The sequence below is a fragment of the Balaenoptera musculus genome, chromosome 1, assembly GCF_009873245.2.
Source record: "Balaenoptera musculus isolate JJ_BM4_2016_0621 chromosome 1, mBalMus1.pri.v3, whole genome shotgun sequence".
NCBI lineage: Eukaryota > Metazoa > Chordata > Mammalia > Artiodactyla > Balaenopteridae > Balaenoptera > Balaenoptera musculus.
Window position 1 is genome coordinate 139,445,311 of NC_045785.1, and position 22,268 is coordinate 139,467,578.

A 22,268-nucleotide genomic window follows, 5' to 3' on the forward strand; every position below is an offset into this window, starting at 1 on the left:
ATGTGATTTCAACTTTTTTTTTATTCAAGTAAGATTTGTTGCTACAAACAGAACTTTTAAAACAGAAGAGACAGCGCACAGCGCTTTTCAGGAATAGCAAAGATTAATTCACATCTTAGATTCTTACATTAACTTCTTGGGTAGATTGTGAGGCTGTCAGCGTGAAATAAGAATGAGGAACAGAAAAGGAAGAGGACTCCCAGAGAGGAGGGTTGTAAACTGTCTCTGGATTCCTACTGTCCTTCTGGATTTTGCTAGGGTTTCCCACTCTCCTTCCTGTTTTTACTTTGTTCATTCTGAGGAGGCGGCAACAGACTGGGAGGGGAGGCGAGGTTTCCCCTCTCACTTCGGGTTGCTCTGCGGTGTACCGTGTACGTGTGAGGTTGTTTTCCCACATTCCTTTTTGAAAAGTAAGGAATTCATTCTGGGAGCCCACACCTGTCACCTTACGTGGTAATGCTGAAAGGGAACGAGGGAGATGGGCCAAGCAGCAGCAGCAACAACCCTTAGCAGCCACCTGCTTACAGAGGAGTCTTCTCCCTTCTGCCTTTAGAACTGATTCCTGTCTCCTGTCCTTCTTATCTCATATTTCAGTGCTGTTTCTTTAAAAACTGTAGTAGGTCGACAGAGTGGATTTCAGCACTACTAATTTAATGTCTCTCAAAGTGTGCTCAAATTTGGATCAAATGGACTTCCTATGTCTTAGGAGGTTTTATAGTTTATCTTTATTAAGTTGGATAAAGTTAGCAAGGCCTCCTCCAGGGCCTTCACAAGCATCAGCAGTGCAGTCCTCTTCCCTGCCCCCGCCCCGACCTTGACCCCTCTCAACACACGCGCACACACACACACACACACAGAAACATCCGCCACGCGCTTCCAAGTTCCAGCGTCTTAGCTCGGGCAGTTCTTTACATCTGGATGATGGCACTGTCCTTTCAGCCTGGCAAGTTTCTACCAAACGTTAAGACCCTACAGAATATCACTTCTTTTAATTCCTGCCTTTTCGCAATCATCATTTAATCTGCTTCTTTGAATTCTACATTGCCATAGATTCCTGTGAATCATTTATCGTGGCACTTAATACACTGTATTGTGTAGGTTTAAAAAAAAAAAAAAGTCAGCACATCTCCCTGATCTGGCCCGGGAGCTCTATAGACCAATATGAGTAGACCATCAGTGGAAATACTGTAGCTTTAATGACATTGCTGCCAACTATCATCAGAATAGTTGTGTGTGTGTTTTCCATAGAGCTTTAAAAAGGGGAAAATGTGTTAACCTGAGGTTACCTAATAGTGTTGAGAAACTGTGATAAGCATTAACTAGGAAAAAAATCATCCTTGTTTGTAAAACTTTACCAACTAACCCTATACTTTCTGTTAATGATTTTATATAACCAGGGATAGAAACTAGTCTGGAGAACTATACAAAGACATGGCTAGTATTATAGCCATTGAGTTGATGTTGAAATTTGTATTTGCTTGGCTTGATTTAAGATCATTACCTGTGTTATCTAAGTTCATTTATTAGATTGATTTAGAATTATCTCTTAGTATTGGGCTAATTTGAAATTTTCCCTTTGCTGAGATTAGGTGGTTTAAATGATAGAGTTTCTATGTCCATAGGTGTTGTCAGTGCTCTAGGAAGGAGGGCTTAGGGGCACCAATTTTGCTGGAAGAGAAAACTTGCAGCTGCCTTTGGGTAGCACTGTTCTTGACACTGAGAAACATCAGTTGTTCCTAAAGCGGAGAGGCGAGTAGTGGAATACGGGTGCTGATGAAGATTAAGAGGGTGGCTTGGCAGCTTCTTTTGCTCTGCCATGGGTGTGAGGGGTAAGGGCCTGTGTTACAGTGGGATGGGTGGAGATGAAGGCATGGGTAGATGTTTCAAAGTAAACATCTACAAGACTGGAATGGCTTGATAAGGATGATGAAAAAATAAAATAAATAAAAATGAGCAAGTTGAGCATGACAGACCTTGAGAATTTGGATAGTGACCTTGAGTGGGGCAGGGGAAGGTAAATTCACTCCGGTTAACTAGGGGATTATCTCCCTTGTGGTTTATCCATAAATGCTCTTGCAGCCTTTAGTAGAGGTCAAACAGAGGCATAAAGACTCTGAAACAGGTGGATGACCACCTCGTTTTCTTCCCTTCATATTCCTACATCTGCTCAGTCCTTAAAGCATTCAGCTAACTAAGCAGAAAATTGACAAAAAGTACATTTAAGTCCTTTCCCCCATCTCCTTCCTTCCCAAACAGTATCACCTCAAGTAAAATAAAATATTGAATCATTTATGGAACCCACTGGAAATGCTAGCCCATGTTCCAACCCACCTCCTCCTGGCAAAATCTGAGGAGCTAGGAAGAGCTGGCCTGTGTGCAGGACGGGATGAGGAGGTTGGAGGACTTCTCCCAGCCTCTGGAACTCGATGGATCTCATCAATGTGCTTTCCTCCCTCTGAAGCTTTTTGAGATTCCGGAACATTAGCAAACCTATATAGCCCATTAAGTTTGTGTGTGGCAAGTAGGAGTGCTCAAATATTTATTTGAATAAATAAATAGAAATTTTTTAGCTCCTCAAAAAGTTCAGCCACACCTAGAGTCTGTCATACAGAGTGAAGTAAGTAAGCAAGAGAAAAACAAATACTGTATGCTAACACATATATATGGAATCTAAAAAAAAAAAAAAAGGTTCTGAAGAAACTAGGGGCAGGACAGGAATAAAGATGCAGACATAGAGAATGGACTTGAGGACATGTGGATGGGGAAGGGGAAGCTGGGATGAAGTGAGAGAGTGGCATGGACATATATACACTACCAAATGTAAAATAGATAGCTAGTGAGAAGCAGCTGTATAGCACAGGGACATCAGCTCGGTGCTTTGTGACCACCTAGAGGGGTGGGATAGGGAGGGTGGGAGGGAGGGAGATGCAAGAGGGAGGAGATATGGGGATATATGTATATGTGTAGCTGATTCACTTTGTTATAAAGCAGAAACTAACAAACCATTGTAAAGCAATTATACTCCAATAAAGATGTTAAAAAAAAAAGTCCAGCCACAGAACACTCTAAGACATAAATCACAGCAAGATCCTTTTTGACCCACCTCCTAGAGTAATGGAAATAAAATCAAAAATAAAGAAATGGGACCTAATGAAACAAAATCTTTTGCACAGCAAAGGAAACCATAAGCAAGACAAAAAGACAACCTTCAGAATGGGAGAAAATATTTGCAAACAAAGCAACTGACAAAGGATTAATCTCCAAAATATACAAGCAGCTCATGCAGCTCAATATCAAAAAAAAAAAAAACCCAATCCAAAAATGGGCAGAAGACCTAAATAGACATTTCTCCAAAGTAGACATACAGATTGCCAACAAACACATGAAAAGATGCTCAACATCACTAATCATTAGAGAAATGCAAAGCAAGACTACAGTGAGGTATCACCTCACACCAGTCAGAATGGCCATCATCAAAAAATCTACAAACACTAAATGCTGGAGAGGGTGTGGAGAAAAGGGAACCCTCCTGCACTGTTGGTGGGAATGTAAATTGATACAGCCACTATGGAGAACAGTATGGAGGTTCCTTAAAAATCTAAAAATAGAACTACCATACGACCCAGCAATCCCACTACTGGGCATATACCCTGAGAAAACCAGAGTTCAAAAAGAGTCATGTACCAAAATGTTCATTGCAGCTCTATTTACAATAGCCAGGACATGGAAGCAACCTAAATGTCCATCGACAGATGAATGGATAAAGAAGATGTGGCACATATATACAATGGAATATTACTCAGCCATAAAAAGAAATGAAATGGAGGTATTTGTAATGAGGTGGATGGAGTTAGAGTCTGTCATACAGAGTGAAGTAAGTCAGAAAGAGAAAAACAAATACAGTATGCTAACACATATATACGGAATCTAAGGAAAAAAAAAAAAAGCCATGAAGAACCTAGTGGCAAGACGGGAATAAAGACACAGACCTACTAGAGAATGGACTTGAGGATATGGGGAGGGGGAGGGGTAAGATGTGACAGGGTGAGAGAGTGTCATGGACATATATACACTACCAAATGTAAAATCGATAGCTAGTGGGAAGCAGCCGCATAGCACAGGGAGATCAGCTCGGTGCTTTGTGCTGACCTAGAGGGGTGGGATAAGGAGGGTGGGAGGGAGGCTCAAGAGGGAGAGGATATGGGGATATGTGTATACATATAGCTGATTCACTTGGTCATACAGCAGAAACTAACACAACATTGTAAAGCAATTATATTCCAATAAAGATTAAAAAAAAAAAAAGAAGTCCAGCCACGTGTTGTGCAGGGCGCAGGCCTTCTGACCTTGCTTTTCAGGCGGGGGTCAGATGAGAATGACCGGTGCTGCATTTCCTTCTTCAGCGCCTGGTCGCACCCCAGTCCAGTTGGGTCGGGCGGGAATCACCACGGAGACTGAGACACTGGCTTCGTGTCCCACATTCTGATCTAGTGCTCTCTTTCTTGCAGGTGCGCACATTTTGACCGACTCAGCAAGAAGGTGGATTTTCCTTGTGTCTAAAGAGAAAAAAATGTCCCCGTGTCTGTAGAGATGCTTTGCAGTTCAGCCCGGCTGAAGCTGACCGAATGAGACTATGGGCTGTGCCTCTGCGAAGCATGTTGCCACTGTTCAAAATGAAGAGGAAGCCCAGAAAGGGAAGAACTACCAGAATGGAGACGTGTTTGGTGGTAAGTGCCGTTGAATTTCATCCTTGGCCCCTCCATCCAGGCCTTTCACGTGAGCAATTGCAGTGTTCCTGTGTTCTGTTTGCTGAGGGGCGGGGCGGGGTGCAGGGGTGACGGGGGTGTGTGGGTAGAGAGCTGATGAGAGATGATAAAAATCAAGGCAGATCTTTTACATTGGACAGTTTTCATCATAATTTATACCTAGAAGACTTTGAGGAGGATCATGGAGGTTTTATGCAGAGCTCACATTTAAATCAAGCTTTGAAGAACTAGTAGGACATAAACAGGTGCATGGGACAGCGGCCACAGGGTGTCCCGGTCCAGAACTGTAGGACTGAACACATGGAGGTCCAAAAGCGGGCGAGGATTTATAATGGAGGGAATGACGTGTTTTTTGGAGTTTATTATAAGTTTATAAGGAATTACTCTTTCTGTGAATTAGAAATTCTCGGTTTCAAAAACACAATTACAGTGAACTTAGAAATCGTCTTTTAACCATCCTGTGATGATTCACAGTGACTTGAGACTATCTAGCGCAGAGGTCACAAACTGCCAACCCACGGCCACATCTGGTTTACAAATATATTTTCTTTGGCCCCCAGAGAATTTTCAAATAAAAAAGCAAGGCGACCTTTAAAAATCAGGATGTTTCACACAAAACCCCAAATTTCTTGAGAAGGTCTGACAACACTGATTTTCCTTTTCCTGAGGCAACAGTTGCTGGAATGGGGTAGCAGTTGCCGGTTCAGTCAGAGTATGGCCTCCGGTAAACGGGCTGAGCCCTCCCCGTGAACGCACATCAGGCCCAGTTCGCTCACTGACGTTCCATGCCTGGCCACTTACAGCCTTTTGAGTTTGCCTAATCTTGAGTTTGTCCTTTGGAAGATCAATGATTACCCTGACGCAGGGTGGCTATGGGTTTGTACAAAATTCCAGCTAGTCCAGGCAGATGAAGCAGTTTTTGCTAATTATTTTAACAATAATACCCAAGACTTGACATTTTCATGGTACTTTTATTCATAAAAGCACCTCTACATCTCTTATTCGATAAAGAACCTCATTGCAATGATGTTTACATGTAAACAACTCAAGTTGCACTATTCAGTCTCTGTCAAGGAATTCCACTGCGTTTCAACCTCTAGCTTTTGGTCCGTTGCAATGGTTGTTTCAGTCCCCTGGGGAAGAATTGGGAACAATGTGGAAGGGGTAATGCTCTGTTACAAGTGGGCTCATGTATATGGAGGGAGGAAGATTTCATTTTGGTTTGTTTTAAGGAGATGTATTTGTTGCCTGGAACAAATTTGCTTCTAGTGGTCACTACCGATAGAAACAAGAACTGTGGAGAAGAGTGACATATGAGCGTCTTAATAAAGTAGAATCCAGCTCTTTGAAACCACACCTTCTGGGAAGACAGCTAATGGGAACTAGAGTCATTACTGTTACTCTCAAACACTTAACTTTTAAGAGGAAATAATCTAGTATCAGGAATTTGTTTAAATTAACTTCTATGTGAGGTTCTGTGTCATTGTCATTTTTGTAATTAGAGCTACCACTTACGGAGCCTTCACCATACGTCAGACACCGAGAAGCATTTACATTCATTTTCATGTTGAATTTTCACAACAATCCTGTGAAATCTGTGCCATCTTAATTTTACAGATTTGGAAGCTGAGCACAGTGTGACTAACTGGTCCAAAGTTACTCAGCTACTAAGTGATAGAATCAGATGTCTCAGACTCCAAAGTCCACATTTCTTTCTCAATGTCATTTCCTGCTGCCTCCCATCCGTCACTCATTCTTTAACGCGAAAAAGTATTGACTGGCCGGTACACGATGTGTCAGACCCTTTGCTAAATGCCATGGAGGATACAGAGATAAACCTTGCTTTCTAGGACTTCGTAAGAGGATGAAGAAGTGTTATGAGGCAGAATAAGCCAAATACCAGAAAAGGAAAAGACATACACATCATGATAAGAGTCAGAGGGTTGAGAGACTGCCTTAAAAGATGGGATCAGAGCAGATTTCTTATAGAGGTGACAGCTGACCCTGGCCCTAAAGGAATGGAGAATCTAAACCTGTCGGATGAAGGGTGTAGGAAGGAACTAGATGAGGAAAGGCTAGACGTGATGTGACCCATATTCAAGAATTACAAGTAATCTAGTTCGAATGGAATATAAAATATACGTGAGAGGGAATTGGGTACGAAACTAAGTTAGGGTTAAATTATGGAGAATGTGGAATACCAGATTACAATCTGTAGAAAGGTAACCTTAGATTTGTAAGACCAAAAATTTGGTGATATTCAGTATATTGTATTAATATTTTGCTTGGCAATGAGGCCATCTAACCATTCATTTGCTAATATGGTTACAACTTTTATAGCTAAGAAGACTTTCTGTTGTTCTAAAGTACCATGTGTAGTTTGCAAATGTTAGCATCTAATAAAGGAGCCTTGTATGAGTCAACTATTGCTGGGTAATAGACAGCCTCAAGATCTTAGTGGCATTCAGCAATAATCATGTCTTTCTTGATCACGAGTTGCTTGGTCAGCTGGAGTGGCTCTGCTCCATGTCTCTCTCAGCTTCCTCCTGGGACCAGTGAGCCAAGGGGGGGTATGCTCTTCTTTTGCAAAAGGGTAAAAGTACAAGTGATACACATGATGCCTCTTAAGCTTAGGCTTAGACCTGGCACACTGTCACTTGCACCCACGTTTTACTAGCCGAATCAAGTCACGTGAACAGGCTCAAAGACAAGGGGCAGAGAAGTCCATCTGACCACGGCACATTCATGGCAAGGGTATGGATGTAGAGAAGGGTCAAGAATTGGGGCTAATAATTCAGTCTGCCCCATGCCTGCGCAGTCATTGCTGTCTGTGTGGCTCCGTGCCATAAAGTGCACTCAAGGCCTCTGCCAGCTTCTCTTCACCCTCCTGGTACTCACACTGAAGTTTCATTCACTCCAGCATTCGTCATCTTGTTACTCTTTCTTACATCAGCATTTGCAGGTTTGTGGCACTGTGTTACGTAAAGCAGGAATACAGGGAGGGAGAGAGCTTCACGTACCAGTCAAGGGAGAGTTCTCCTAGCCCTACAGGGTTCTGGGAGTAGAATTGTCAGAATCCATTGTGAACATCAGTACCAGTATCCTAGATGTTACTGAATGCTAGAGTTTGAATATGACAAGAGAAGGTCCTGTCTGTTTCTCCACTTGAATTAGTTTGCAAGCAGAAGTCTACAAAATCCCAATAGAATCACAGATGGTCACAGATGAATGGTAGATCTGGCTCACTTTTAGCCATTTGATATCTTTTGTCACCCATTGTTTCAGTGATCTATTATCACATAGCAAAGGACTCCAAACTTAGTAGCACTGATTTATTATTTTTCCCAATTCTGTGGGGTGACTAGGGTTCATCTGCTGTTTTTTTTTTTTTTTTTTTTTTTTTTGCCTGGGCTCAGCCATGCAGCTGCATTCAGCTGGGAGCTCAGCTGGGCTCGACTGACCATGATGGCTTCAGACCTCTCTTTCCATCTGGGTAGTCAAATTTTCATGTGACAGCTAGCTTCCAAGAGAGGAAGTAGAAGCTTCCAGGCCTCTTAAGACCTGGGTTTGAAAGTACAAGAATGTTGTTTGTGCCGTGTTCTGTTGAGCAAAGCAAGTCACAAGACCAACCCAGAGTCAGGGGAGAACAAAGGCTCTCCATCTGTTGAGTGTGTGCCTATAGGGAGGGGAAGACCTGTTGGGAGCTGTCCTTGGAGATGGGTTACCACACCCATTGACAGAGGCAATGAGAACTCATGACTGGATTGTATTCCAACCTGGACAGTTGTATTCTGCTTTCTAAATCACGCCTCTCTTTTCCACCGAATAAAATGGCCTCATTCACTTTTTAAAAGCTTAATGCTTGAAAGATGTTATTACCACATGTTGTTGAAGAGTTGACCAAGTCTGTGAAAGGTAGCATATTCAGGGACAGCTCTGAAATATATGTCTGTGAGTGTGTGTACACACACACATTTGATCCTTTTCCTAAAAGTGTTAATTTAATTTCATAGCTTCTAAGGACGTGCTGGGGAGCGTTGATAAGCAGTGTGTTTTTACAAATAGTAGTTTCCATTTATATGAAGCATTTTGGTCTCTGTGATATTTTGGTTATTTACGAGATGATGCCGAAAGCTCAGCTTCCCTGTACACCGGTGCTGAGTTGAATCTAAGAGACATACTTTTGGGTGAAGTAGAAAAGGATAGCTTTATTACTTTGCCAGGCAAAGGGGGACACAGCGGGCTCCTGCCTCGAAAAACTATGTGTCCCCACTTGGAGAGGACAGTGAGAAGTTTTATTGGAATGGTTCAAAGAGGGCATGATGAGCTTGTGGACATTCTTCTGATGGGTTGGTGGTGAGGAAAGTAGGAGTCAGCATCAACCTTCAGGTTCCAACTGGTCTGGGGTCTGCATGCTTGTGGGTAGCGTACCGTCATTAACTTCTCCCACCTGGAAGGGGTTTCAGTATCTGCCAAACAGCTCAAAGATATTGTTGTTTGTATCCCTTGATGGGGAACCAGGACCTTGCCCCAAGGCTGCACTGTTGTTTCTCTTGACTGTTTGTTTCTCCCTGGTCTCGCATCCCCTCCCTTCCCTAATTAACAACTGCTTGAGTCTGCCCACTGGGACTCAGGGAAGGTGATGGAGGCTGAATGAAAGCTCCTTCCTGTAATCAAAGAAATGGGGGACACAGAAAGGCTTTGTGCCCAGGAGCCCCAGCCCAGGGCCCTGCTCGGTATCAGAGACCCACCACTCCAAATGCGTGGGACAGAATTGCTATAGAATATTCCACCATTGAGGATTAACTGACAGATGGGCATTTGACTCCTAGATTTCATAGACTTCAGGAGATCATTGACAAGGAACTTTATCCCTGACGTTCACCTGTAGACTTTCTTTCACTTGAAGTATAGAAGCATAAAAAGTTTCAGATCTAAAGTTGTGTCTCATTTCTGTGGCCCTTTCAGAAGTAAAAGCCGGGCCAGAAAGCTCCATCTCCAGATTGGAATTTTCTTTCCCTCAGTGGTTAGGGCAGATGTGAAAAGTGATCAGCAGATCTGCTGAGGTCATTCAGAGGACAACTGAGCAGATTGCCAAGACCAGCTTGCATAAAGTAAGTGACCAACAGGCTCAAGTTATCAGGAACTAGTAAGGCAAGTTCGAAGAAAAGCCAGGTGCTTATTGGATTTCTTTCAACCATCATTCACTTAGACTATTAAAGTAGGTGCACAGAACAGATTCAGGCCTTATTAGGGAAATTTTCATATCAAACCTGAGATCATTATCTCTTCTGCAGCCCATCCCCAAGGGGGAAAACTCTTAGTTATATTGACTTTCCTATTTGCGTGAAGGTCACCATCATTCTTCCAGTAATGTAGGCTTTAATCTTGCAAAGGCTTTAAACTTGAGGCCTTTGTCTCTTCCAGTTCCCAGACCTGTGAATCTCACTCTCTCCTCGCATCACTTTTCCTACCACCAGCGTAGTTTAGGTTGTTATAGTGCATAACCCAGAATAGCGCAGTGTCCTCTGAACTGATGCTCCATTAGCCCTCTTGTTGTTTGTTTGCTTCTTTGCTTTTGTTTTTAACTCTGAATTTTTTTGCACCCTTGCAGATGGTAGCAAGTTTTTCTAAAGTACTCCTCTGTCCGTGTTAATTCTCCTGCACTCAGTTCTTAGACAGTAAAATCCTAAATCCTTAGTGAACATTCAAGACCTCTGACGATGGCTCTTACCCTCTTACCCACCTTGGCAGCCTTGTTTCATACTCTGTCCCTCATGTTTCCCTGTTCTTCAGCCAGAGGGACAGCTCACCCTGTGACCACTTTGCACGCCTGTGTCCTCCAGGTCCAATACACCGTGACCTCTGCTTGGCATGGGCCCTTTCTCCTGCTTTCATCTCTTTAAATCCTGCTCTTTTCCCAAACTTGCATAAAGCTTTCCTAATACCTTCAGAAAGAATCTCTTTCCTGCCATCCCAGAGTACATTTTTACATACTTACGTATTTGGTTTATTTGCTTATATGTTTAATCTCATTATTTGTGTGTGTGTGTGTGTTCTCTGTCTTATGAGCTGCAAAAAGCCCCTGGAGGAAGGGACTGTTCGACCTTGAGAGGACGCAGGCTTCCAGGAGCCAGGGCCTGACCATGCCCGCTCCCCTATGATGAGGTGGCCTTGACTGACTAAGGACCGAGACGGTCCTCTTTTTTTTTTTTTTTTTTAAATTTCCCTCTATCTTTTTTTTTTTTAGAACATTTATTTTTTTATTTTATTTGTTTATTAATTTTTGGCTGTGTTGGGTCTTCATTTCTGTGCGAGGGCTTTCTCTAGTTGTGGCGAGCGGGGTCCACACTTCATCGCGGTGCGCAGGCCTCTCACTATCGTGGCCTCTCTTGTTGCGGAGCACAGGCTCCAGATGCGCAGGCTCAGTAGTTGTGGCTCACGGGCCTAGTTGCTCCGCGGCATGTGGGATCTTCCCAGACCAGGGCTCGAACCCGTGTCCCCTGCATTAGCAGGCAGACTCTCAACCACTGCGCCACCAGGGAAGCCCCAAGACGGTCCTCTTGTTTGTACGTGTTCCCTTAAGTGGGAGTGCTTAGATTATTAGAGTAAATTCTTCTGGAATGATGGTGTATAAAAGAGGAGCGGTAAAGCAAGAATTTGGCTGCTTTCTTTCACTTGGGCTCTATATTGCTGTGTGGCTTCAGTTCTGATCTGGTCCTTGGCTACATAAATTGAGAACATGTAACAGGGTGTGTGTGTGTGTGTGTGAGATGGTGTTATGCCAATCTGTTACCCATCTAAAATACTATAGGAAAAAACAAATACTATAGGGACCAACTTCACAGGTTATGGTGAAGATTAAATGAGAAAATAGATTTATACAGAAATTCAAAGCAGTTGGAAGCAAAGTAATAATTGACTGTTTCTTCCTGTAATAATTTCTGGTTGTGTAAAGTGAATATTAATTAAAGATGAATTAATCTGTGTTTGTGTTTGTGAGATAGTAGCAGAGCGTATAATGTTTAACTCTGTGCCATCCAGTACAGTAGCCACTGGCCACGTGTGACTATTAAGCACGTGAAATAAGGCTAATCCTAATTGAGATGTGCTGTAATTGTGAATTACACACGCGATTTTGAGGACTTACTATGATAAAAAAGTATAAAATAGCTCACTAATTTTCTGTTGATTACATGTTGAAAGGATAATATTTTGGATATATTGAGTTAAATAAAATATATTATCAAAATTAATTTCCCTGGTTTCTTTTTACTTATTTAATGTCGCTGCTGGAAATGTTTCAAGTACTTACATAACTCACATTACATTTCTATTGGATAGTGCTGGTTTAAGTCACTAGAAGGTAGTGTTGGTGTTAACAGTTTCCTTCCCTTTCAAGTTTCAGTTTTGGAGTTTACTTATTATTGAATCGAAGAGGAAGGGGGTTCGGCTGAGGCAGCAGCCCTCATTTTCTGCTTTGGCTCTCCAGGTGGGAGGTGCACGCAGGTGGAGAGCACAGGACAACGAGTGAGACAGAGATTGGGAGCCAGCCTGGCAGAGGAGGTAGAGCAGACTCTAACTTGCTCACCTCTCAATGCTAATTAGTGGAAGTCTTTAGCTGCCTCCCCTGTAGCTTTCCTGCTGGCCTCCAGAAGCTTCTTTTCACTTCTGAAGTTATTTCCCAAAGGTCAGAGAGGACATCTTCCCCTCCCCCCCCCCTTTTTTTTTTTTCAGTGAGTTGGTAAAGAACCTTAAAAGAGAAGTGTTTGATGGGTGTGTGATAGAGCTGGGTCACAGTCATAAAAGCTGAAAAATATTGAAGTCAAGATGAGTGAGGAACGTGGCCCTGGGTTTAGTCTTTGAAGATTCTACAAGGTCTTGAGCTGAGCCTCAGAAAGGTCTTAAAGGCTTTTAGTGCACGTGGGGCTAATGAAATGATAGAAGTCAGCCCACCTTGGCCCTGAGTCTCCATCTCACACTTCCGAAGGGAAAGTGCTTAGGCCAGTGTCTGGCTCAGAGAAGGTCTCACAGTATCTTAGTTTCATTTTCTGCTTTTAGATCGTGTCTGGGCCATTCTGATAGGTGCTTATCACTTTGACGGGAAAGAAGAGACAGGCCCAAACCGTGAGCACGTAAGGCAGTGATTGTGAGTTCCCTCCTACCAGCTGGGTTTCTTCCAGCTTCCCCACTTCCTGTGTTGTCTTTGACAAGGAACCTTATCAGTGCCTGAGTTTCCTTGTCTACAGTATAGAGATAATAATGGTATCCACCACTCAGAGTTGTGTGGAGGATCAAACCACGGAAAGCACTTAGAAAGATGCCAGGTGTAATTAGCAGTTGAGCATGAGTTGTAAATAGGAGTAGACTGGCCCAGTGTCTTCACTTTGGCCCCTTGCCCACCTCAAAACAGACCGCACTGAAATGCCACGTGATGCAGAATTTAATCTAGCTGAGGTAGAGTCAGTCTGAATCTCTGTTTGGAAAAATTTTCTATGATAGAAAGTCTCGAAATGCGCTATACTTTCTATATTTAAAGAAAGAAAAATCCAAGTGCTGTTTTTCCTTCCCTTGCCAACGGTACCATGAGCCTGTTCTTTTAATATTATATACAGAGGTAAGCCGAAAAGTAGGACCATCTGTCACTTATTGCTACAAGGCAGCCTGACTGCAAGATGAGGGACCCTCTGAGTTCTCAGATGCCATCGACGGGGACGTGCTGGCAGGGCCCTCGGTGGTGTCACTTCAGTTTTATGTCTTGAGGGTTTCCTTCAGTTGCTCCCTTGCCCCTCTAGGTGCCTGGTCTTCTCTGTAGCTGCCTGGAACCCTTCCTCAGGCAGAAAATGAGACTGAATTTGGCCCTGGAGAAGGCAGCAGAGATGCTGCTGGGTGCCTCCCGGTGTCCTGGTACCATCCAGCGGAAGGCACAGAGGACTGGAGCTGTGGGCAAGGCTTGTTCTCTGCTGGGGGAAGTTCTAAAAAAGTGACTCAGCCGCAAGAGAGAGGGTGGGAGGGTTTCTGTACCCATAGCACTTCTCCTCAGAGTTATTTTCTCATGAATGACGTCAAAGAATTCAGAAATTCAAAACAATGTCCTCTTCCTGGAATCCTGGCTGATGTGGCAGAAAGGACCTGTTTTGCCATCAGCACCTGCCAGGTAGCCCTTACCTAGCAGCACCTACCTGGTAGCAACCACCTGCAGTGCACACCTGGTCATACCTGTCTGGTGCTTAGACCTCATTTAGGCCCCAGCTCTCTACAGAGAAGCACAGTACCTACCTTCTGCACCTGGAGCCTTAAACGTGGCTGTTTCCTTTGCCCCTGAATTGTTAGTTGGCATCAAAAGCACAGACTCACACTTTACAGTTTATAAGGCCTTTTCACGAGCAGTTATAATCCCCACTTGATACAAAAGGAAACTGAAGAGCCCCGCCAGTTCACTTAACTAAAAAAGTGGGACTGTGCCTAGAATTAAGGATGCAGACTCTTGATGAAGGGTGATTCCACTCTCAGGAATAAGATATCTGTCTTTGTCATTAAATCCGAACCCGCTGCCAATGCAGGGGACACGGGTTCGTGCCCTGGTCCGGGAAGATCCCCCATGCCGCAGAGCAGCTAAGCCCGTGCAGCACAACTACTGAGCTTGAGCTCTAGAGCCCGTGAGCCACAACTACTGAAGCCCGCACGCCTAGACAACTAGAGAAAGCCCACGCACAGCAACAAAGACCCAACGCAGCCAAAAATAATAAAAAAACAAAACAAAACAAAAAATCCAAACCCACTTTTGCTCAGGAGTCTTTACGAAGCAGTTGTTAACTGGCTGCCCGAGTTCAGCCTCAGCATTTTTTTTTTTTTTTTTACATGAGGATGTTGCAAGACTCTAATGTGGTAGTTAGGGCTATTTTCAGTGGACCTGAAGTTCACTCTCATGGTAAATGCACAGGCCTGGAATCTGACTAATTGGTTTCAAAGCCTGCCTCGGCTACTCACTAACATGTAGTCTTGACAAATTACTGAGGCACTCCTTGCCTCAGTTTCCCCATCTGTATAGTATGGAGAATGCAGTACTAGTACTTACTGCCTTCAGAGGACTTCAATGTATCAATGAATGGAAAGCCCTTAGATTAGGACCTGCCACATGATATGCACTGAGTGAAGCCCATTTATTTATTTATTTATTCATTTATTCATTCATTTATTTTTAGCATTTTATAAATTAATTAATATCTGGATGCATTGGGTCTTTGTTGCTGCGTGCAGGCTTTCTCTAGTTGCGGTGAGCGGGGGCTGCTCTTCGTTGTAGTGCGCAGGCTTCTCATTGTGGTGGCTTCTGTTGTTGCAGAGCATGGGCTCTAGGCAGGCGGGCTTCAGTAGTTGTGGCATTGCAGGCTCAGTAGTTGTGGCTCACGGGCTCTAGGGCACAGGCTCAGTAGTCGTGGCACATGAGCTTAGTTGCCCCGCGGTATGTGGGATCTTCCCAGGCCAGGGCTCGAACCTTAGTCCCCTGAATTGGCAGGCGGATTCTTTTTTTTTTTAATGTATTTATTTTATTTTTGTCTGTGTTAGGTCTTCGTTGCTGCAAGCGGGCTTTCTCTGGTTGCGGCGAGCGGGGGCTACTCTTCCTTGCCGTGCTCAGGCTTCTCATTGTGGTGGCTTCTCTTGTTGCAGAGCATAGGCTTTAGGCATGCGGGCTTGAGTAGTTGTGGCACATGGGCTTAGTTGCTCCATGGCATGTGGGATCTTCCCGGACCAGGGTTCTTACCCGTGTCCCCTGCATTGGCAGGCGGATTCTTAACCACTGCGCCACCAGGGAAGTCTGGCAGGGAGATTCTTAACCACTGCACCACCAGGGAAGTCCCAAGCCCAATTATTATTGTCATCATCATCTGGCCCTAGTTTCCCTTGACTCTGCTGGGGGAAAAGCATAACCAGTCTATTGCAGATGTGGCATTCTCCAAACTTTAAAAGTTTATTGATTGTCTACATAATACTTAGCTCTTTATTTTGTATTTTAGAATATTTGTGTCCCTATGATTTGTTCTATCTCTGTTTTGATCTAGACCAGCTTATGTTCTGTGTAAAATGTGAGTGTGTATGTGTCTTTAAATCAAAAGACTAAAGTATATGATTTAAGAGTGGTGAATATAATATTATGCCTTATCACTATAAAAGTTTGGTTTAAAAAATAGTACCAACGTAGAAGTTAGCAAACATATTTTCATTTATCAAACATTAATTTGTGTGTGTGTTGTGTTTTTTGTATATGGTGTGATCCAGCATTTTCCTAGTCTTGGGTTTATCATGTACAGTGAGGATGTTTATGGAAGGAAGGACATTTCTTTGTGAAGCACTGTGGAGAGGCCAAGAGGCAACAGACACAGATTGTAATGGGATAAATGCATTCATAGCTAACTGAAGTAAAAAGATGCACAAATTAGATACTGTTTCAATTCATGTTTTATTCTTTATTCATATTCAACTCTATTTTATTCTTTAAAATATGAATCATTTTATAGAACTTATATGAACTTATATTCATAAGTATAATATTAAAAATTGAATTTCTAACTCATCCCTTCATACTAGTTTTCCAGATGAATCTAAAGGTTGAATTGTAAAATATGAAACCATAAAAGTACTATAAAAAAATGGATGTTTTTATAATCTTAGGTTGCAAAATGTCTTCATAATGCCACAAAACCCAACACCCTAAAAGAAATAGTTAACTACATAAAATTTTTAAATCTCTGCATGGCAACAAACACACCACCAGCCATGAACTAAGTTAAAAGACAAATGTCAAAGTGAGTGAGAGTAATATCTGTAACACAAATAGCGTTAAAATGACTAGTATAAAAAGACTAAAATCTATTAAAAACATTTCCTTAAAATCTACAAGGAAAGAACTAATAACTCCAATTGAAAAATGGATGAAATTTGTGACCGGCAATTGACAGAGAAAAATTTAAAAGGTCAATAAACATACAGAAAGATATTCAACTTCTTAGCAATCAAACAAACCACACCAAAACCCAAAGCAAAACAAAACATGTGTCACCACTCAAATTGGCAGGAACAGGCATCTGTCTCATTCTGTAACTGGGAATGTCAAACCAGAACAATTTTTCTGGGGCACCAAATGGTAATATATAACATGTAAAATTTAAATGAGCGCAGCCTTTGCCCCAGCAGCCCCACTTCTAGGAATTTGTCATAAGGAGATCATTGGACAGGCATGCAAACGGGTATGCTCAAGGGTCTTTCTCACTGATGAGACATATATCGAATGCAGCCATTAAGGATTAAGGTACTCTATTTATTGAGATGGAAAGAGGTCTATAACATGTTGGTAAAGGGTTTTACACAGCATGTCTTGTTTGTAAATTTTATATGTTTAAAATACATGTAAAATTCTGTGCAAGTTCATAAAAGAAATGTTTGGAAGGCTGTTTACCAAAGCGTTAACAATGGCAACCTCTCTATTGTGGAGGTTCAGGTGATTCTTAATTTCTTTTCTTGTATTTTCCTGTATGATTTAACTCTTTTGTGGTTAACGTTTATCATTAATACAGCCATTTATTTTGGTAAATATAATTTTATGTTCCCATCTTCTGAAGGCCTTCAGTTGTGCTTTCAGGGTAATGTGAACTCTGTCCCACAGGAGAGAGCTCTGTCTATCACTGGAAATAGCCCCAGGACAACAGGGATTGAACTGATGGTCTTGTTTGTCCAGGTAAATAGATGGAGTCTGATCAGTGGTGCTTGTTGGTTTCATTTAAAACCTAGCAGTTCGTTCAGTCCACGAAACGCTTAGCATCTCACGTGGCTTAGACACGGTGCGAGGCACTGAGGCTATAAAGATGGATTAAATCTGGTCCCTGTCTTTTAGGAACTGATAATGATGCAACAGATGGGCATCTCAACAAAAAATGTCAGTGTCCTTTGATGATAATGCAAAAGGGTCTCTTATCTTAGGAGTAGGAAAAGACTCATAAAGAGGATGATTGCAATTCTACTCCAGTAAAGATGTTAAAAAAAAAAAGAGGATGATTAAGGCCTCAGCTGAGTCTTAAAAGATGAAAAACAGACAAAGGAACAGAGATGTGGCAGGAGTTTCAGGCTGAGAGACAGTGAAAAGGCTCAGAGGTACATTATGCATCAAGCATGTCAAGGGGAGACTGGGAAGCTTTACCAAACCAGTGGGGAAATAACTTTAGAAAATTTCATATTAGGACAAGTATTTTAATATTTGGAAATTTTACACTGTAATTTTTTTTTCAGAACACCAAAAAGCTCACACAGACAGTATAGGAATCATAATTATGTTGCCTGGAAATTGGCCAAGCATTTATTTATTTTTTAAAATTTATTTATTTTATTTATTTTTGGCTGCATTGGGTCTTTTAATTTTTTTAATTTTTATTTATTTATTTATTTAAATCAGTCATCAATTTTATACACATCCCTGTATACATGTCAGTCCCAATCGCCCAATTCAGCATACCACCATCCCCACCCCACCGCAGTTTTCCCCCTTGATGTGCATATGTTTGTTCTCTACATCTGTGTCTCAACTTCTGCCCTGCAACCCGGTTCATCTGTACCATTTTTCTAGGTTCCACATACATGCGTTAATATACGATATTTGTTTTTCTCTTTCTGACTTACTTCACTCTGTATGACAGTCTCTAGATACCTCCACGTCTCCACAAATGACTCAATTTCACTCCTTTTTATGGCTGAGTAATATTCCATTGTATATATGTACCACATCTTCTTTATCCATTCGTCTGTTGATGGGCGTTTAGGTTGCTTCCATGACCTGGCTACTGTAAATAGTGCTGCAATGAACATTGGGGTGCATGTGTCTTTTTGAATTACGGTTTTCTCTGGATATATGCCCAGTAGTGGGATTGCTGGGTCATATGGTAATTCTATTTTTAGTTTTTTAAGGAACCTCCATATTGTTCTCCATAGTGGCTGTATCAATTTACATTCCCACCAAGAGTGCAAGAGGGTTCCCTTTTCTCCACACCCTCTCCAGCATTTGTTGTTTGTAGATTTTCTGATGATGCCCATTCTGACTGGTGTGAGGTGATACCTCATTGTAGTTTTGATTTGCATTTCTCTAATAATTAGTGATGTTGAGCATCTTTACATGTGCTTCGTGGCCGTCTGTATGTCTTCTTTGGAGAAATGTCTATTTAGGTCTTCTGCCCATTTTTGGATTGGGGTGTTTGTTTCTTTAATATTGAGCTGAATGAGCTGTTTATATATTTTGGAGATTAATCCTTTGTCCGTTGATTCGTTTGCAAATATTTTCTCCCATTCTGAGGGTTGTCTTTTCATCTTGTTTATGGTTTCCTTTGCTGTGCAAAAGCTTTGAAGTTTCATTAGGTCCCATTTGTTTATTTTTGTTTTTATTTCCATTACTCTAGGAGGTGGATCAAAAAAGATCTTGCTGTGATTTATGTCAAAGAGTGTTCTTCCTATGTTTTCCTCTAAGAGTTTTATAGTGTCCAGTCTTATATTTAGGTCTCTAATCCATTTTGAGTTTATTTTTGTGTATGGTGTTAGGGAGTATTCTAATTTCATTCCTTTACATGTAGCTGTCCAGTTTTCCCAGCACCACTTATTGAAGAGACTGTCTTTTCTCCATGGTATATCTTTGCCTCCTTTGTCATAGATTAGTTGACCATAGGTGCGTGGGTTTATCTCTGGGCTTTCTATCTTGTTCCATTGATCTGTGTTTCTGTTTTTGTGCCAGTAGCATATTGTCTTGATTACTGTAGCTTTGTAGTATAGTCTGAAGTCAGGGAGTCTGATTCCTCCAGCTCCGTTTTTTTCCCTCAAGACTGCTTTGGCTATTCGGGGTCTTTTGTGTCTCCATACAAATTTTGAGATGATTTGTTCTAGTTCCCTAAAAAATGCCATTGGTAATTTGATAGGGATTGCATTGAATCCGTAGATTGCTTTGGGTAGTATAGTCATTTTCACAATATTGATTCTTCCAATCCAAGAACGTGGTATATCTCTCCATCAGTTGGTATCATCTTTAATTTCTTTCATCACTGTCTTATAGTTTTCTGCATACAGGTCTTTTGTCTCCCTAGGTAGGTTTATTCCTAGGTATTTTATTCTTTTTGTTGCAGTGGTAAATGGGAGTGTTTCCATAATTTCTCTTTCAGATTTTTCATCATTAGTGTATAGGAGTGCAAGAGATTTCTGTGCATTAATTTTGTATCCTGCAACTTTACCAAATTCATTGATTAGCTCTAGTAGTTTTCTGGTGGCAGTTTTAGGATTCTCTATGTATAGTATCATGTCATCTGCAAACAGTGACAGTTTTACTTTTGCATTGGGTCTTCATTGCTGCGCGTGGGCTTTCTCTAGTTGTGGCGAGCGGGGGCTACTCTTCGTTGCCGTGTGCGGGCTTCTCATTCTAGTGGCTTCTCTTGTTGCGGAGCATGGGCCCTAGGTGCGCGGGCTTCAGTAGTTGTGGCACGTGGGCTCTAGAGCACAGGCTCAGTAGTTGTGGTGCACGGGCTTAGTTACTGCAGTGCATGTGGGCTCTTCCCCAACCAGGGCTTGAACCCGTGTCCCCTGCATTGGCAGGCAGATTCTTAACCACCATGCCACCAGGGAAGCCCTGGCCGAGCATTTAGAAAACACTGGACAGATAGTGTAGGAGATTCGATGCTAATTCCTTAAGCTATTTAAATGATCAGCCTCACCTCAGGTTAGATAATTACAAACCTTGAAATACTAATGCCAGTACATGGTCTTGCATACATGTTGAGACTGTATTATCATTAAAGCATCATAGAACCAGCCTAGACAAAGTATGATGGTGTGGTATTTGTCCCATGCAGGGATCAGAACATGACAGTTACTTATTATTGCACACTGGTGATGTCTACAAAGTTGATTTTATATGCATCATATGTCACGTGTAAATTCTTCACATCTGGTGAAATAAGAAAGACAAGTTACTGCCTTGAGAGGCATGCGGGAAGTTGTGGCACGTGAGCCCTGAGTCTTTGCCCAGATTTTAGAGGGGAGGATTGGGACAGAGTAGGAGATAGCAATAGCAGGTCCATCCCCATGGGACAGAGCAGAAGTAGTCTATCATTCATTCACCCACCAGGCCTTCCTGAGCTTTCAGCTGTGAAATATTTCCAGTTGAGTAGTTTGTGATCATAAATCGGTGTCGCAGTTTAATTGTGTTTCTGATAACACATTCTAAACAGTGAGGAAAATTGCTTCATCCAATTAAGTACTCCTAAGGTAATAATCCTCATTCAGTGGTTGTTGATAGACCAGTTACAAGGTTAGAATGGCTCCAATTGAATCAGTGTTTATAAACAGGCCCTGTGTGCTCATGGGTGGTGGATACACAGGAAGCAAAATCAAGTGACCTGCTCTCAAAGAGTTTACCTTATTTTAGAAAAGACACTGTTTATGCATGGGAAATATTCAGCAGGAAATAGAAACTTGAAAATATGTAACAAAGTGCTACATTGAGTGTTTGTTGGCACAGAATATCCTTGGGTACCATGGGTAATGGGAAAAATTAATGTAGGCCTGCATTGGGGTAGAGAGAAGAGTGAAATGTGATGGGAAAATAAAGACATTTCCCTTCTAGAGAAAGATCTAGCCACTCTTCAGTAAATCGTTATTAGTTCATGATCATTGACTCTGAGCTCCTTGAAGATAATGCTTATAGTTTAATCATACACCGCTCTTACCTAACATAACATAATGTCCGATATTTAAGTTATTCAATAATAATGAACTGATATTAATGATAGCTATTATTTACCGGGGGCTGTTATGCCCACTTATAGGTGAGGGGATGGAGATGGTGAGAACTTAAGCAACTTCCCTAAGTTTACACAGGTAATATGTTAACCTAGGGAACTTGGCTGTGTCTGGTTTCAGAACTTAAGTGAACAAATGTGTGCTTTAGGAAGGGGAAGCAAGGAAGGCATTCTGTTAGGCATAGAAAGAGATTTTAAAAAATATACAAGATACAGTTCCTCTGTTCCAGGAACTTTCAATCTAATGGAACAACAAAGCCATGGATCACCTACCTCTTCCTTTCTCAGCCTGGCTGTCTGTCTATCAAGCACTGATTGCTGGAGCCCTGATACATGCAGGGCCCTTTGGTCCTGGCCCTCACCCTGTGATCTGATGGCAGCCCTCTGGCCCAGTCCTCTCAGTGCCATCTTCACTGCCATGGATCATCCCATGACAGTGAACTTCAGGGCTCTGAAGGAAGAGCACACAGATGTGATGTGCCATGCTTTACACTGAATTTCTTTTTGTTGTTGTTGGCAAACAATCACTGAGTACTGGTAGGAAAACACCCCCTCTTATTGTACCCTGCTTCTGAGCCAGCGCCTGTTGACTAGGGTCTGGGAAACTTATATCTGAGCCAGAGTAAGGTCAGGGGCACCTCTGTTTTAGAGTCTGGGAACTCATCTGCATGTCTGGCTCTGT

The 22,268-nt window shown here is 42.1% G+C and overlaps 1 protein-coding gene across 2 annotated transcripts in view; it reads left to right on the forward strand.

Moving 5' to 3' along the window:
• C1H1orf21 (chromosome 1 C1orf21 homolog) overlaps window positions 1-22,268 on the forward strand; it is a 229,766-nt gene that overhangs the window by 75,652 nt on the left and 131,846 nt on the right. For both annotated transcript variants that reach the window (XM_036834884.1, XM_036834892.1), the window contains one exon: window positions 4,509-4,727. In XM_036834884.1, the coding sequence (XP_036690779.1) occupies window positions 4,634-4,727 (94 nt within the window). In that variant the 5' untranslated portion in view covers window positions 4,509-4,633. The remainder of the gene's footprint in view (window positions 1-4,508; window positions 4,728-22,268) is intronic.